Below are 17,793 nucleotides of genomic sequence, written 5' to 3'. Positions count from 1 at the left end.
GAGCAGCAGCAGCAGCAGCAGCAGGCACGGGGGAGACAGTCAGACACAGGAGCTGTTGTTTATTTCAGCCAAGATCAACTTTCCCTCTCGACATGTCGGGATTTGACAGCAACCCCTTCGCTGATCCGGTGGACGTCAACCCTTTCCAGGTGAGCCCCTCGTACCCGACATGTGCGAGCTGACTTTGTTCCCCCTAAAAGCCTTTCTGTGTGTTAGTAAAGGCTGGAAAAAGATACGCTACAAACAAAACCTGTTTGGTTGGTTGCTGGGTTTGGCCTCAGCGTTTCCTTTCTGGCTCTGAATCGACATGATCATGAAGTTTGACAAGTTGCGATCCAGTAGCGTTTGTGAGGAGAACCTGTAGGACAGGTGTTTCTGTGTCTGTGTGTGGGGGCGATGGACTCACCTGAGCAGGCCGGGGCAGGTGCCCGCTGTTATCTGACCATCAGCAGGAGGACTGCTCGCCATTCATCGAAACCGCTTCGATGAATGGCGAGCAAACCATCAGGTTTTTGCCCATTATCCAGACTATAATTGTGAAATTATGATGTCTGCTGTTTTAAACTACGGTGCTCATTTAACGTTAGACTTCACTTTACCTGAAGCATATTTTGTATATGCTAATATATGAGTATATATATTTGTATATAAGTGTTTTAGTTAACACTCCCCATTTCACTTTCTGTCTACGTTTTTAACTATCTTGCAAAGCTTTTTTGTACTCTGTTTTGATAAATGTATTTATTTATTTATGATTGTTTTATTTTAACATAACACTCACTGTAAATATGAGATCACCTCCTTAGTTGTGTTTTCAGATCTAATAGGCCACAGTGGATGTGGCCAACATACCGTATGTCTATATGTGTAGTATCGTGTGTCCCTGTGTGAAACATTTGTTTGAAGTAAGAACATGTTTTGTTTGTTCAAAATCAAGAAATCGTGTCTTCACTGAGACAAAAATGTCCCAGAGGCAGGAGTCTATTAAGACTTTGCTGGAGGGCCTGGACGTCTGGAGGTTGCCTGCTGCACACTGAGCACCACATAAACAACTTTAGGGGCCAGATGACATTATTATACATTATTATTATATATTATATTATATTATATTATATTATATTATATTATATTATATTATATTTAGGGATCCACCGATATGAAAATTTTGGCCGATGCCGATAACCGATATTAACATTGCTCTTATGGCCGATAACCGATATTTACCGATGTCGATATGATCTGTATACTATAAAACCACATTTTTATGATCATCACATTTTGTACATACTGAAAAACACATGTTAACACTGAATTTGAAAAGGTTATGCATTTCTTTATTTGCAAAGCCTTTGGAAAAGCCCATAAATCATAGATGTACTGCATTATTTCATATCAATGTGAAGAATTTGGCTGATAATGATAACCGATATTAACATTGCAACATCTGACCGATACCGATATGACCGATATGTTAAAAAATGACCAACATCGGCCGATACCGATGTGATTGCCGATATATCGTGCATCGCTAATTATATTATATTATATTATATTATATTATATTATATTATATTATATTATATTATATTATACATGAAGCCATCAAGCCTGCCTGTGATCTCTCTGTTTCAGGATGCGTCAGTCACACAGGCCACCAGCGGAGCGGTGGAAAAAGTTGGGGAATTCAACCCATTTTCAGCAACTGGAACGGTTAGCTCCTCTGGTTTTGTCACCTTTTGGTAGTAGATAATAGCGACAGCAGATATTAGCACGTAATCACTCACTTGTGATACCAATATCTACGAATATGATGCATGGGCCGTCATAAGGTGGAAGCTTATAATAAGGAGTATTGGATGACCTTCGATTTGTTTGTTACACAGCAAAACCACACCGCCACGACCATCCCCATGTCTGCTGCCACGTCTCAACCTGCGGTACTACAGACCTCAGTGGAGCCAGGCATACAGGTGAGCAGCGCGCACATGCACACACGCACACACAAATGAAGAATTTGGAATAAGAAGGGGTGAGATTCAGTCTTTTTTCAACATCACTGTGGACAAATCCCCCACTGAGAGTTCACAGTGGCGCTGAGTGTCCGAGGAGGGAGCGAGGACACCGATGACACACCACCAGGGCTGGACTGGGACAAAATATCGGCGCTGGCATTTTGGCCCCCAGACCGGCCCACCATAATCGACCACACACGACACCACCCATCTTCGCGCTCCAACCAACCGTGCCACTACCTAAAAAAAATCGACCTGTGTTATGGGGCGGTCACTGGTCAGACATTTTTCTCCTTTTTCGTACTTTTTTTGCCTGACCGGCCCACAGGGCATGTCGGCCCACCGTGCAAAATGCCCCGTATGCCAGATGGCCGGTCCAGCCCTGCACACAACTGTTTTGACTTTAAATTGGCTTCAAATGAGTTAAGTAATTAAAAGGCAAGATAGCAGTTGGGAGCTCATGGAGTCGGTACAAGATGACTGTAGCTATGCAGGTTTGATTGAGCACTGAGAGAAACCACATATATGGTGTAGTAAGTATGTAAAGAACAGAGTAATAGCTGCCTGAAGGATAATTTCTCTGAATGTGTTATCACACTATTTGTGAGAGTTTCAAAATGTCCCTTTACTACATGGTATCTGTTAGACTACCACTCACAATTGAGAAGTATGTACTTGTACCACTTGCTTATTAACAACAAATGGTATTTCTAGAGGACTAAAATGCTTAGGATGCTTCAGTTCCAATCAAGGCTTTAGCGAACATGTTTCATAGCATTGTGTGAACAGTGCTAAATGCTGGACTGTGAAACATAGTTATTGAACTATCATGCAGATAAGTTTAAATGTCTAAATACTTTTGAAATAAATGTGTCAAACCATATGCCTGAGAGCTTCAGACATTGGTTAATGTTCAGCAAGTCAACATGAGTCTGTTGTAAAGTGGTTTGTGAACAGTGAAAATGAAATCATCACAATAGGATGTAGAACAAAACACAACTATCATGTATAATAACTAAGTAACATTAGCTGCTAATATGAGGCCACACGTTCGGGCAGAAACCGTAAACCTGAGCTCCCTTATAGTAGATCGGCTAAAACAAACACACAAACTCTTCACTAGCGAATAGCAACTAAATTATAACAGCATCCTCAAGCACGGACGTTCCTCACTTGCGCTATAGACACTGGACAGCAGACGACAGTTAGTACACAGTAAAGTCCTTATTCTAGGAAAGCCTCTGATGTTGTGGCAGACCACAGACTACTTTGGCAGGAAAAACTGTGGCCAACTGAAACCTAGCTCTGTTCTGGCCCAAAGTCCATGTGGTGTGAGGCAGAGTTCAGTGTCTTGCTCAAGGGCACCTCAGCAGGGCCGATGCTTACAATACAGGAGTGTTTTCACGAGAGTCGTCATGATTGAAGCAGTGAAGAAGCTGCATACAGTGTTGTTGTCATTCTCCCCTCGTCCACCAGGCGACTGCGAGCGCCGCGCAGGCCACCCTGATCAAACAGCAGGAGGAGCTAGAGAGGAAAGCAGCCGAGCTGGAGCGCAAAGAGCAAGAGCTTCAGAGCAGGGCTGCAGGCAGAGTACTCAATGCTGGTGGTGAGTAGAGCTGAAACCACGCGTCGATTAGTCCATCAGCAGGAAATGAGTTGACTATTAACAAATTGATTCATTTTCACGTAAAAATACTCAAACGTTTGCTGGTTACAGCTTTGCATGCTAAGATTTGCTGCTTTTCTCTGTTTCAAATCATTATAATACTTTGGATTGGCTGGTCAGACTAATTAAACAATTTTAATAATCACTTAGGGCTAGTAACTAATGATGGGTATTTATAATGTTTTATATATATTTTTATAGACTAAATGTATGATTAATCATTAAATCTGTCTTTTCAGGTTCTAAAAGTTGAAAAATTGAAGAAAAAAAATGAAATAATTAAATCTGTCAATAGATCAATCAATAGCATAGCATCATAGACAACTCGAGTTGCAGCCCTAGTGGTGAGACATGCCACACATTTTACAGGTTCTGAAGTTTACCATTCAAATACTATACAGCTTTTTTCTCATCAGCAATCAGGTTAGTTAGCCATATTATATAGTAAGATGGACAGTACTTTACTCATTCCTAGCTGATGGGAGTATGTAGTCTCATTTGAACAAGTTAACATCCTTTAAACATACTACATATACATGTGAACCATAAGAATTTGCACGCTGTCAAAATGTCAATCCAGTTGTGGAACGTTTGTGTGTCAGCCAGAGAAAACAACTGGCCACCGCTCCCCAAGTTCCTGCCTGTGAACCCCTGCTTCTACCAGGACTTTGAGGAGGAGATCCCCGAGGAGTACCGCAGGGTCTGCAAGAGAATGTACTACCTCTGGATGTGTGAGTCGCCCCCGCAAAATTCACCTCCGTACACAACAATTCATATTATGTTCCAAAATACGTAAGTGTGGTCACTGATCGTTTGGATGACCTGGTGTAGTTGTCAGGTGCTGACAGTAGGAAAACTAATCCAGGTGACACGTATGGTGTTGTATTCCAGGTTCAGGAACAGAAGGATTTTGTTTTTCCATTATATTTTTCACTTTTCCTTTTTTGGAGCTTTGCTCTATGGATCGCTCTGTTCACCACTTTGTGTGAACTTTCTGTGAGTTCGATTCCTAGTACTAGCGGAATGTGTGACCGCAGGGATGCTCTTTACACTTCCTGAAAGATTCAGCACGATCGCACGTAAAATGGCATAGCTGTGGCCAACACAATTTCTACTCGCTCACTCACTCACTCACACACACACACACACACACACACACACAGAGACTTTGCATTCTCATTATTGATCTGATAGCCGTTGGAGCGCACAATCACTGGCCATGTAGTCAGGCCTCGCTCCTCTCTCTCCCCAGAGAGTCCACTTCGCTGGCTGATTCCAACTACGCTCAGTGATTCCAACTCCGCTCAGGTGTGCTCATCCACTCAGGTGTCTTCCATCAGTGGCTAACGAATGGAGCCTCTCTGTGGTGCTGAACCTGTGTTGACTCATTTTGGCCACTACTTAGCCATTTTTACCAATTTAGTCGGCCCTAATTTCCTAATTCAAAAATCCAGCCCCGTTAGGTCACCAGCAGGGGGTGCTCTTTACACTCCCTGAAAGATTCAGCACGATCGCACGTAAAATGGCATAGCTGTGACCGAACACAATTTCTGCTCACACACAGACACACATAGACGCACGCACACACACACACACACACACACACAGACAGACAGACAGACAGACAGACTAAGAATGCGAAGTTCGCATTCTTATAATATAATTGGGTAATGGCACTTCCCGTTCCGCCATCTTGAGTGCAGCTGATTGGTTCCCTTCCCTGTGTGTCTTCAGTCCACAGCGCTACGCTCTTCCTGAACGTGCTGGCCTGCCTGGCGTACTTCACGGCGGACTCGGCGTACGGCGTGGACTTCGGTCTGTCCATCGTCTGGTTCATCCTCTTCACTCCCGTCGCCTTCGTCTGCTGGTACAGACCTGTCTACAAAGCCTTCAGGTACGCTGTTTGACATCAACAGCTGAGTTGTTTGTTTCCTCAATACACATAGAGAGGCAAAGTGACCGCCTACTTCCTGCTCCAGCACTGTACCAGAGATTTTCAGCCGCCATTTATTTTCCCATACACATTTCGTAAAATGCTTATGAAAAATAGTTTTACTGGTTCAAACCAAGCGGACAGATATATTTAGAAACAGGAGAGATCGCATAACATTTCACTGGGACTGCGGGTTTAAAGAAAATGTTTTTTCGATGTTTTTTTTTATTTTGGTCCGAGCGAAATGTTCTATGGTCTCTCCCGATTATAGCATTAGCTGAACCGTTTGGTTCGGCAAAGTAAAACTATTTTATAAGCATTTTACAAAATGTCTATGGGAAAATAAATGGCGGTTCAGTGTTGCCACGGGTCTGGAAAGTACTTGGATTGATAAAGATGTTATTAAAAGTGCTTGGATTTAGTGTACCGGAACCTCTGAGTTTGAGCCTTGTGCACTCCGTCATCTCAAAATTCATCTATGATCAAAATGTTATATGTCATCGGTAGAGCTGGGCGAGGCTTGATACACTTTCTTCCTATCTACAGTATCACTCTCTCCGTAGGTTACGAGTATACAGTGATTTGGTGATCGCTGAGCTGTCATTGGCTGTTGCGCTCTCTCGTAGGCGTTCTAAGTTCACATATGCGGCTGGTTGCCTAGGTAACCTGCGGCAGATATATTTTTGTTTTAATCTATTTCCCCCCCCGGCTTTATTGCTTGAAAAGTCCTTGAAATGTATCAGTACAAAACAATGGCAACCCTGAAGTTGCTAAAGTGACTAACTGTCAGATCAGAGACTGTGTGTGTGTGTGTGTGTGTGTGTGTGTGTGTGTGTGTGTGTGTGTGTGTGTGTGTGTGTGTGTGTGTGTGTGTGTGTGTGTGTGTGTGTGTGTGTGTGTGTGTGTGTGTGTGTGTGTGTGTGTGTGTGTGTGTGTGTGAACATCAGTGCTGTTTGTGTGAGTGTGTTCTTCATCTTCTTCTTCTCCTGGCAAACAGCTTGCAGGTGCCGAGAGTGTGCTAGAGATTGGGATGGACATTCAATTAATTGAACGTAAATAAAATGATCCAAAATCTTGGGGGCCATTTTTGCCCCTCGATCACCGTTTTTAGGGGCATTCTGAGATTTCTCTGGGCATTTTTTTTTGCCCCTTGCCCCTGGCTAATTTCCCACACTGGTGTGTGCGCGTGCGTGCGTGCGTGTTTTACCATCACAGTGTGAACTACCACAGAAGCTGTTTTGAGTATTTTGCCAAGTGTTTATATGTCGGTCTGTCTGCGGACAGACTTTGCGAACGCGGTAGTTTCACAACGGTGCAAGATGCAGTCACAAAACGTTACAGGTGTGTAGTTGAGATCACAATGAAGCTCGAGTTCAAAGATCGGTACGGCTTGCGTTTTAAGTCATACTGTAGGCTGGTGTAATCCCATCGCAAAATGCGAACTTAGCATTTAGGCCTGTTTTATAAGAGTTCAGGGTCTGGACTGCCCTTAGATAAACAAATAAATAAATTAAAATGACATTACTAACGTCTCATTAATTTGTGTCTTTTGTCCTCCCCAGGTCTGACAGCTCCTTCAGCTTCTTTTTCTTCTTCTTTGTCTTTTTCTTCCAAGTGGCAGTGTACATCATCCAGACTGTGGGCATCCCCAAGTGGGGCAACAGGTCAGTGCGGGGCGGAGCCTCCGGCCTCAGAGTGAATGATCACCATCCCATCACATTGGGTGAAAGCTTGAACGTGATGCATGTGACTGTCGTTCACCACCACTAACAAACGGCTATCTGTTTTCATCTGTGAGCATGAACGTGTGCTCTGCTCGGGGGAGAGACTAAAGCCTCATTTATGCTCCATTTTCGTACGAAAATAAATACGTCCGTTTCAAACGATGTCACTGCCCACATACTTCCATGCGTCCTTCACGTTGGTATCATAAGCAATATTTTATTTTATTTTATTTCTTCATTTATTTGACAGGGACAATACATAAGCATTACTACATTTAAATAAAGTGCAACTGATGCAATGTATATAGATAGGACTTCTAGCCATAGCTAATTTGCAGCCCTTGTCCCTGGTTAGGCTTTTAGAAAATACATACGTACATAATATACAGTCTTATAAAACAATCGAATACATAATTTAAAACGGAGAGGGGGAAAAACAAATACACCATAAAATGCACAATAAAACAAACATTAAAGAAAGATACAAGCCTGCGAACAGTCCGTGTTCACAGGCTTGTTTCTGTTTCAGCCATTGTTTTACATATCTACTACTAGAGGGCAGTAGAGAGTCAAAAGTGTGTGTGTGTGTGTGTGTGTGTGTGTGTGTGTGTGTGTGTGTGTGTGTGTGTGTGTGTGTGTGTGTGTGTGTGTGTGTGTGTGTGTGTGTGTGGTATGTGGTACTGCTCCGTTTTGTCCATATTCGTGAGCTTTCAGCACAGTTACTCACAAGATAAACGTAGAGTACGTACAGAAGGCTCCGTCCGTATCTGTATTTAACGTTGAGCATAAGTGAGCCTTTAGATGTGTGTGTGACTGTGTGCACGGGTTAGTGTGTGTTCTCCCCCGTGTGTTTGTGTATGGTCCAGTCCTGGATCTCCTCTCCTTGCCATCTCTTTGACAGATTCCAGCTGCCCTATCTTGTCTGGGGGGGTCTACTTTGTAGGTGTGTGGAACTTCTCTATCTGGGCGACTTTTCTTCTTCATAATAGTAGGCTTTTCCAATTCATCCTTCACATGTATTTTCAATCTTCACGCTTCTCCATCGGCCATTGCTGTACTTGAGAATTTTGCCTCCATTTTTTGTTATATTGAAGAATTGTGTTGTGCATGCGTTGTCATTTTTGTCACTGCCGTTCTTTAACGCCAAACAAACGCTGAATAACGTGTGGATGAACAGTCCACATTCTCTGTAGTGAAAGTGTGAAATGACACAGGGTCATTCCTGTTTGTGTCTGTGCTGTTGACAGTGTTTCTGTTTGTGTCTGTGCTGTTGACAGTGTTTCTGTTTGTGTCTGTGCTGTTGACAGTGTTTCTGTTTGTGTCTGTGCTGTTGACAGTGTTTCTGTTTGTGTCTGTGCTGTTGACAGTGTTCCTGTTTGTGTCTGTGCTGTTGACAGTGTTCCTGTTTGTGTCTGTGCTGTTGACAGTGTTTCTGTTTGTGTCTGTGCTGTTGACAGTGTTTCTGTTTGTGTCTGTGCTGTTGACAGTGTTTCTGTTTGTGTCTGTGCTGTTGACAGTGGCTGGATCTCCTCCATCTCCATGATTGGAACGAACCTGCCTGTGGCTGTGGTCATGATGGTGGTGGCCGGCTTCTTCACCGTTAACGCGACCCTGGCCGTCATCCTACTGAAAATGGTGTAGTAGCAGCATAAGCATTTGATTCTACAAAAATTATTATTTTAAAATTTGAATATCCGCTGTGATGTACTTATCAAGTTTAATCTCGCCTGGTGGGTTCAAGAAGCCGCACAATGCTAAGCAGTTTGACAGCCTCATGAGACAGGATGTGTCCATATGATCAAAAGTGGGAGGCGGGCCTCCCCAGGGGGGCTCCAAACAGTTTCAGGGGAGGCTCAGTTGAATGGAGGTGAATAAATATGACTTTAGTTATTACAAAAGGAGATGACATAGAATGGCTGCTTTCACCATTTTGTCATTTTGAAAATACTTCCGTGAGTTGGAGACGATTAGGTTTTTTTTTTTTTCATCCAAGTTTCCCTCGGAGTGCCTTTACCGGTGGAGGCTATAGGTGAAGTCCAACGTGAGAGTGGACTATGTTATGAGTACACTAACCTGTGTCCCTCTTCCTCATTCATGCAGGTCCACTCTAAGTACCGCAGAACGGGGGCCAGCTTCAACAAGGCCCAGCTGGAGTTCTCCCAGGGCGTCCTGACCAACCGAAGCTTCCAGACGGCTGCAGCCAGCGCCGCCACGTCCGCTGCCCAGGGAGCCTTCCAGGGGAACTAGGATCACACAAGCTTTCCTAGGATACTTAACACTTCCAAGTAGTCTCTTCTTTCACCCACATAGTCACGTCCCAATACTCGTCAACGGCTTCTCATTTTTATATGGGGGTTTACTTATTTATTGAAATTATAAAAAATAAAATAAAAAGATATGTCTGTTAGCGGATGATATTTACCTTAGGCTGCACTCTGTCAAAAGTTAGTACTTACTAGTTTCAATCTTTTGGACAGACTGTGTTGCGATTCGTACACTACGCTCCGTCAATCCATGTCAACGCACTGGTCTCATTGAAATTGTCTCACAACTGCTCATGTGAACGCCGCTGTGAATGCTCCACAGATCAGGCTAGCGAGTTGTCTTCACTCTTCACTAACCCACATTTTTAAGGGCTATTAGAAAATAACAGGCTAGTAGCTGAATGCGATAAGTTCATACCTGTTCTCTGGGGGTTGCCGGAAGGCATTATGGGAAATGTAGGAAAACATTGAAGCAGGAGTAGACGAGGCAGACTGCGGGAAAGTGGCGACAACAAGAAGATGAATGATATCGCTTCATCTCAAATATAACTCCTGGAACGCATTGATATATATAAATGTCAAAATATCTGAGGTGCACTACCGAAAAGGGCTGGGGGTTGGGGGGAACGTTAATTTATCTAAATCCTGTTACTGTGTATTGTCTGTGGGTAAGGGGTGCTGTTGAAAAGTATTAGGACTGTTGCTATCTTTAACTGTTACTGTAGAAAATGTATAGGTCTAAAATGAACCCGGAGTCTCAAGTGCAAACACTGCGTCTGCACCAAATAAATGTTTGTAGAAACAAACTTAAAATGTGAGAATGTTTTGCTGCCAGCGAATGATTAATCCCTTTTATAATGTTACTCGTATTTTTATCGTATCGTTACGGCAGCGCGTAGCACTCTCCGGGGGGTCACCAATCCATCATTCTGCCTTATTGAAATACTCTTTCTAATAACTGTGTTGTGATTCCCTTTCTACTTAAACGTTGCTGTCCTCTCTTCAGGCAAGTGGCTCCTTTGTCAGGACGCCTTTCGAAACGGGATGCGGTTCTGAAAGTGAGACTCAAAAGGTCAATACATTTAAACTATAGAATGTGTTACACTACTGATCAGAGGAATTGCTGTATGCCTGAATGCGTTGCTCACTCTTTTAAAAAATATTCGGCAGTTTTGTTTTTGTACGTTTTCTTGTGTATAGTACTGTATAGAATAAGCTGATCAACGATGAAGGGTGAAGGGATGAAGGTTTTTCTTTTTACTGTTGTTTAATCAGGTTACTGAACTCGATGAAGTGAGACAAAGACATCTTAAAGGGACAGCTCACCCTAAAATCCAAAATACATATATCCCTCTCACCTGTAGTGCTATTTATCCATCTATATCGTTTTGTGTTAGTTGCCTGAGTTTTGGAGATATCGGCCGCAGAGTTTCTGGCTTCTCTCCAATACAATGGAACTGGATGGCACTCGGCTTGTAGCACTCAAAGTGCCAAATTTTAAAAACTCAATCGCAATGTCTCTTTCCAGAAATCATGACCCCGTTACTCAAGATAATGCACAGACCTTGTTGTGAGCAGTTTCATGTAGAAACTATTTTCTTTTGACCGAACTATACACCGGCTAGCTGCTAGCTAGTTCCTACATGAGACTGCAAAAGAAAATAGTTCCTATATGAAACTGCTCACAACAAAGTCTGTGCATTATTTTGAGTAACCGGGTCATGATTTCTGGAAAGAGACAATGCTGTTGAGTTTTTCAAATGTATTTTTTTGGTGCTTTGAGCAGCACAAGCCGAGTGCCATCCAGTTCCATTGTATTGAAGAGAAGGCAGACATCTCTGTGGCCGATATCTCCAAAACTCAGGCAACTAACACAAAACGATATAGATGGATAAATAGCACTACAGGTGAGAGGAAATATATGTATTTTGGATTTTAGGGCGAGCTGTCCCTTTAAGATGGTCAAATGAAGACATGATGATTGAACTGAAATCGTACACTGACAGGAAAGTTGGGACATCATATTGAGTTGTTCATAATACCGTAATGTTATTTGCTGTCATAGTATGGAGCTATACTGTGATGTAATTAAAGATTGGGCAATGGTTTATGTATGTGAAGCTGCTGTAGTGTAAACTACTGAAAAGAAGGCTCAATTAGCCTAATTAAAGTATACATATTTACTAATAAAGTGACACGAGTGAATTAATAATGAGCTGAAAGAACATTTAATTGATCTATTGATGACCATTTGTCTGGAGTGAGTTTACATTTGAACTGTATTAAGAACATGTTGCAGTCATAGCAGGTAGGCTACAGTAGGCTAGTTATATTGCTGTTAACTCACACTAGCGGCTAGCTAGTTATTTGTTAACTGCTACTGCTGAGCTACACTTTTAATTGTGAATATACACTGTCAAAATCAGATTTTTCATGACTGTCACTCTGATTCACTAGTTTGTTAGGTACCTCAGTGCCTTTTAGCAGATGTACCAATATCTGTGTGGGGAATTGGCACCATTAAGGACAAATATTAGAGTTTAACCTGATTTGATCAGCCTCTCTTCTGCTGTCTCCATTAATATTAACTTTTTATTTTTTCCAGTGAACCTTTTTTAATGGTGGGGTTTCCCTTTTGGCAATCAGAATGTGTAAACGTGTGCTGTACATATTGATGACCTTTTAGGGGGGGGTCAAATTCCTTTGGCAATCATGTGTAACCTCTCATCCTACATGTATGCAACTATTAAAGTCAAGGTTCAAGGGTCATTGAAGGTTCCCTCGCCTTGGGTAAAAGTATCTTGAAGTCTATTATTATCTATATTATTTATATTACACACACACACACACACACACAGTGACAAAGGTCAGCAGTCCTCTGCTCCCCCCTGGTGGTAAAGTTCATGTGTGCAGTATTACATAGTCTATTGCCTTTTTACAGTCAATGGTCTCTCCCGGGACTCAAATATTACGTTGAATCGCTGCGCCAGACTCGGAGACGCTCAATATCAGAGCTATTTATATTAAAGGCAAAGAGCGTGGAAGGAGACGTTTGTGGTTATGCGTTTATGTTTGGTCGTCTCGTCTCATAAATGAACCCGGAACTAACCTTTGACCCCACGCGGTCAACCAATCAAAAGCGTGCATCTTACAGCGCTGTATCCTGATTGCTCTGGCTGTATCCAATGAAACTTGGCGGAGCGTTATTTGAAGGCTGAAGGAGGTTACCGGCAGCCGGCGAGGAGTAGAGTGAGGTTACTGAAGCTGGAGCTTGTTGTTAGCGTACGTTGATGTGCCGAGACAAAAAAAGCGCTTTAAGATAGGATAAAGCATTTATTTAGCAGACACACTGCAACGACCATACCATTATCGTTAGCTAGCGTAAGTTGAATACTCCAAGTAAAGCATGTCGTCTTTGGAAGTTCAAGCTGCGGTGAGTAAACGTTAACAAATTAATGTTAGCTTAGCTCAGTGCATTTCATCCCTGTGAGCGTTATCGTTAGTTTGTTTCGCTAGCAACGTAGCGACGACCATAACATTATCGTTAACTAGCGTTAGTTGAATACTCCAGGTAATAAACCATGTCGTCTTTTGAAGTTCAAGCTGCGGTGAGTAAACGAACGTTAACACGTTAACGTTAGCTTAGCTCATTGCATTTGATCCCTGTGAGCGTTAACGTTTAGTTTGTTAAGCTAGCAACGTAGCAACGACCATATATCGTTAGCTTAACTAGCGTTAGTTGAATACTCCAGGTAAAGCATGTCGTCTTTGGAAGTTCAAGCTGCGGTGAGTAAACTAACGTTATCGAGTTAACGTTAGCTTAGCTCAGTGCTTTTGACTCCTGTGAGCGTTAACGTTAGCTTGTTTCGCTAGCAACGTAGCGTGCCTCTTTTCTTTTGTGGTTATCGAGTTCTGTTCTGCTTTATTTAGTTATTCCTTTGCCCATCGTATATATCAATACCGTAATTGTTCAAATGTTTATGTTGTGTGGAGAACAGCTGCCACATCCTTACACTATTTATGCTTTGTTTTGAATGGTTCTTCCTAACAGCTTACGGGCACCGACAACCCAACACAGATGGGGAAAGCCACGGCACCTGGCCAAAAGAGACCTGTACTTGGAGAGCGGACCACCAACTGTCCAGGGATGGCCGTTAACACAAAGGTAAGGTTATGAATCAACATGTTTGTATTGAACTAGTTAACAGTCTGACTCTGAGAGTGACATTTAATTGTACTTTGCTTTCCTTCAGAAGACGGAGCCAGGCAAAGCTTTAGCCAAACAGTCGGTGAAACAAAAGGTGAAACAAGCTGTTCGTCCCATGCCCCGTGAAGAAGCACCTGAAGACCCACTACCCCCTGTGGCAGAGGAGACAGCTGGTGATGTGTACATGGAGGAGGAGGAGGAACTGTGCCGGGCGTTCTCCGAGTCACTCCTCTCTATAGAGGATGTTGATGAACAGGACGGAGACATGCCACACCTCTGCCCGGAGTATGTCAAAGACATCTATGAATATCTTCGCCAGCTTGAGGTAATTCATTGTCTTTATTTGACCTTCCTCTGCTCTTTTTGGGGAGAGGATTTGTGTATTTTATACAAGTTCTGTCTCCACAGGTGCAGCAGGCTGTGCGCCCGACGTACATGCAACAAGGTTATGAAATCACTGCACAGATGCGAGCCCTTCTAGTGGATTGGATGATCCAGGTGCACTGCAGGTTCCAGCTGCTTCAAGAGACCTTATATCTCACGGTTGCCATTCTGGACCGTTTCCTACAGGTACAAACTATTTGAAAAGCGTTCTTGTTTTAAACAAACAACAAAGCTAAACAGTTTAGCTTTTTGTGAACGAGTTAACACTCTTTCTTAATGTGCTGCAGGTCCAGCCAGTGTCTCGTCGAAAGCTGCAGCTTGTCGGCGTGACGGCCATGCTTCTGGCCTCAAAATATGAGGAGATGTACAGTCCAGAAGTTGCAGACTTTGTCTACATCACAGATGACGCTTTCACAAAGGCCCAGATTCTGGTGATGGAGCAGGTCATGTTAAAGACCCTCAACTTTGAGCTGGGACGCCCTCTGCCTCTCCATTTCCTCAGGAGGGCTTCAAAGGTTGCAGGCGTGAGTTTTCCTACTAGTTCCCATCACCTGGGGATAAATAATACAATCACACAGGAGAGGATATTTCAATGCTGAATATGCCCATAGGCTCTTAGGCTTATACAGTATGTAGGCTGTAGACTAGAGTTTGGGTGGCTGTGGCTCAGGAGGTCGAGCGGTCATCCACTAAAGGGCTCATTATATTCGAGCAAGGCTCCGTGAGGTGGAGCTCCGCGAGTCACGTGGGGACCTTGCGCTGGGGCAGATGCTTTTATACTCAGAAGTGATCAGCATGTATTGTACAATGGTAATAGTGAGAACAGCCCGTGAAAAGTCGCAATGAAACGCTATTATGTGCAGTACTGAGTGCGCTTTCACTCTTAAACGACCGTACATCAGCACATGAATGAATCACCAAACTTGTTTTTACTGAATAGCCGTTTCAGTTCTCAGCCCTGATAGCCTACTCGGTGCTGCTTTTAATCTCTCTCAATCATGCTCACAACACATTTACTTGGTGAAATTACTAAAAACGAACAGTTGCAAATCAAAGTTTAGCCTACCACATGGGTCAAGAAATGTGGTGAAAACAGCTCAGTGTTCAGGGCTCAGTGGCTCGAAAGCGAACACATTGACGTAATTTGACGCTTGCGGCCCTAGCTCCTCCCCCGCGCCCTTCGCGGCACAGCGAGTATAAAGCAAGCTTAATCAGAAGGTTGGTGGTTCGATCACCGGCTCCTCCACTCCGCAAGTGTCCTTGGGCAAGACACTGAACCCCAAATTGCTCCCGATGGCGGTGCCAGCACCCTGCGTGGCAGCTTGCTGCCTTTGCTGTGTGAATGGGTGAATGTAGGCACATAGTTAAGCGCTATATAAATGCAGTCCATTTACCATTTAGTTTGAATTTTCTCCTAGCATCTTTATGTAGTTTGTCAACTTGTCTCTCAAAAGTGACTGTCTATAGAGAGCCGCAGGAACGAGTCCGGAAATCATTGATGCTAACAGTCCTGGTTCTTCACTGTTTTCGCCTATGGGAGTTTTGAATGCGTTTTTGGCGCGATGCTTCTAATAATCTCTCTGGGCAACGCTGGCTTAATCAAACGCGAACCAGTGTTTAGTAATATCATCTTCATACACAAGGACCACTTTTATGAGTTTTTTGAAGCTTTTACGTGCCGTTAAAAGGGTGGCTAGCTAGCAAACGGCTAAATGAGACTTCAAAGGACGAACACGGAAATTCTCTTTCCCTCACCTGGTTCAGCCCCGTTCAGTCCGGGGTAATCGGTGCACACAACAACAGTCCAGGTTGAGTGCTGACGTGACGTGGAACCCTATGCGACAGTGTGTAGTTCTGGATTAGCTTAGCTCGAGCTTTTTACTTCTAGGGCTCGCATTTACGCTACAAAACTCATGAAAGTGGTCCTCATGTGTGAAGATTATCCCGCTGAACCTTGGTTCGCGTTTGATTAAACTTGCATTGCCCAGAGACCGTATTTGAAGCATTGCGGCAAAAACCCATTCAAAAATCCCATAGACAGAAACGGTGAAGAACCAGGAAGTCTGGGACTTCCGCGTTCTGACTACAAAAATACGTCATTCCTGCGGCTCTCTCACGGGGGCCATTTTGTGTCGAAAAGGCAGAATAAACACAGGTGCAAGCAGAACACTAATGACGATTCCAATCATGGAAGTTGGAAACCCTCATTAGTGTTTTGCTTGCACCTGTGTTCACCCTGCCTTTTTGACACAAAATGCCCCCCCTGAGAAGGGTCTATTGGGATCAGCCTTCAGTGGATTTATGTTCTGGATCTTGATTGACCGATTGATTGACTTTATTAATGGATATAGAGACAACAAGATCCAAGGCATAGCATGTAAAAGTGTAAACGCTTATTTCCAACATGGTCCTCGATGTTCTAAAAACAGGACAGACAATAACAGAAAACATAGTCATCTAAAAATCTGTATCAAAAATCCCCATCACAAACATAAAATAGATTTAGACATCAATAAATATGGTACTTGAAAAGAACATATCCTAAAATCATCCATTATTAGTCACACTCAAAATTGCATTAGAAACTACATAAACACACTTAAAAAAAAAAAAGACAATCATCACAGTAAAACACATTATACTCACAGGACCCGCCAAACTTAAGCCTACTAACCTACCCAACCTATCTTCTGTTCTGTCTAGTGTGATGTAAAGACACACACACTGGCGAAGTACCTGATGGAGCTCACGCTGCTGGACTACACCATGGTGCACTACCGCCCATCAGAGATCGGTGCTGCTGCCCTCTGCCTCTCCCAGCTGCTGCTGGGTGGGCTGCTGTGGGTGAGTTCACTGGAGTTTAATCGGGCTACGAATGGATTCAAAGGTTGACTGAAGCAAGTAAACATGAGTTCATAAGGCAAATGACATTGAGTGACTTGATCTCTTCTCCTCCCTTGTATTGCAGTCCCCTACTCAGCAGCACTACTCAACTTACGATGAGGCCCACCTCAAGCCAATAATGCAACTCATGGCCAAGAATGTGGTGACTGTAAACGAGGGGAAAACTAAGTTCCTGGTGAGTTTGTTGGCATCAGTGCAGTCTCGATAAGATGAAAAGTGTTTTTTAGCATGATCTAATGTCTTCTATTCCCCTCCAGGCTGTCAAGAACAAGTATGCGAGCAGCAAGCTGATGAAGATCAGCCAACTCCCTCAGCTTAACTCTCAACTCCTCAAGGAAATGGCTGCTGCTGTGCTCGACAATCCATAAGTCATTTTTCATTTGTGATTTTAATTTGTTTTAACTTGCACTTTATTTTAGCCAGACCCATGATTGTAGAAGTGTTATTAGCTTCTTCTTTTTTTTTTATGGATATTGCGGGTCAACTTTGTGGTTACCAAATTGGTCTTAAGACTCTTGACTATGACAATCAAATTTAGCCAAACTCTTAAAGAAACATCAGTTCGTTCTAGTGCTCTAAGTTGCTGTATTACAGCCTTTCAAACCTGAGCTGATGAAAACATTTCTGACTTATCCAAATGTTTGCCTATAGCAAATGTTATGTAGCTGACAGCAGAATAGTTCACTTAAGTCAGGATGC

At 43.1% G+C, this 17,793-nt stretch overlaps 2 protein-coding genes across 2 annotated transcripts; both read left to right on the top strand.

Moving 5' to 3' along the window:
* On the top strand, positions 1-12,323 carry scamp2l (secretory carrier membrane protein 2, like). Its single transcript, XM_083653063.1, has 9 exons — positions 1-149; positions 1,633-1,710; positions 1,884-1,970; positions 3,489-3,618; positions 4,281-4,409; positions 5,413-5,572; positions 7,174-7,275; positions 8,853-8,970; positions 9,436-12,323. The coding sequence occupies exons 1-9, from the start codon at positions 93-95 to the stop codon at positions 9,580-9,582; spliced, it is 1,008 nt and encodes a 335-aa protein (XP_083509189.1). The 5' UTR covers positions 1-92; the 3' UTR covers positions 9,583-12,323.
* A 1,035-nt stretch (positions 12,324-13,358) lies between these two features.
* On the top strand, positions 13,359-17,504 carry LOC310791196 (G2/mitotic-specific cyclin-B2-like; the record flags this gene model as incomplete). The annotated part of the gene is made up of 8 exons (XM_083652879.1): positions 13,359-13,385; positions 13,651-13,764; positions 13,853-14,131; positions 14,215-14,376; positions 14,478-14,714; positions 16,894-17,034; positions 17,159-17,269; positions 17,352-17,504. 8 exons carry the CDS (start codon positions 13,359-13,361, stop codon positions 17,460-17,462), a joined length of 1,182 nt encoding a protein of 393 aa, XP_083509005.1. The 3' UTR covers positions 17,463-17,504.
* Between the last annotated feature and the right edge of the window lie 289 nt (positions 17,505-17,793).

The sequence above is a fragment of the Poromitra crassiceps genome, assembly GCF_964638095.1.
Source record: "Poromitra crassiceps genome assembly, chromosome: 16".
NCBI classification, from domain to species: Eukaryota; Metazoa; Chordata; class Actinopteri; order Beryciformes; family Melamphaidae; genus Poromitra; species Poromitra crassiceps.
The sequence above is the reverse complement of the archived record's forward strand: the minus strand, read 5'-3'. Positions and strand labels throughout refer to the sequence as shown.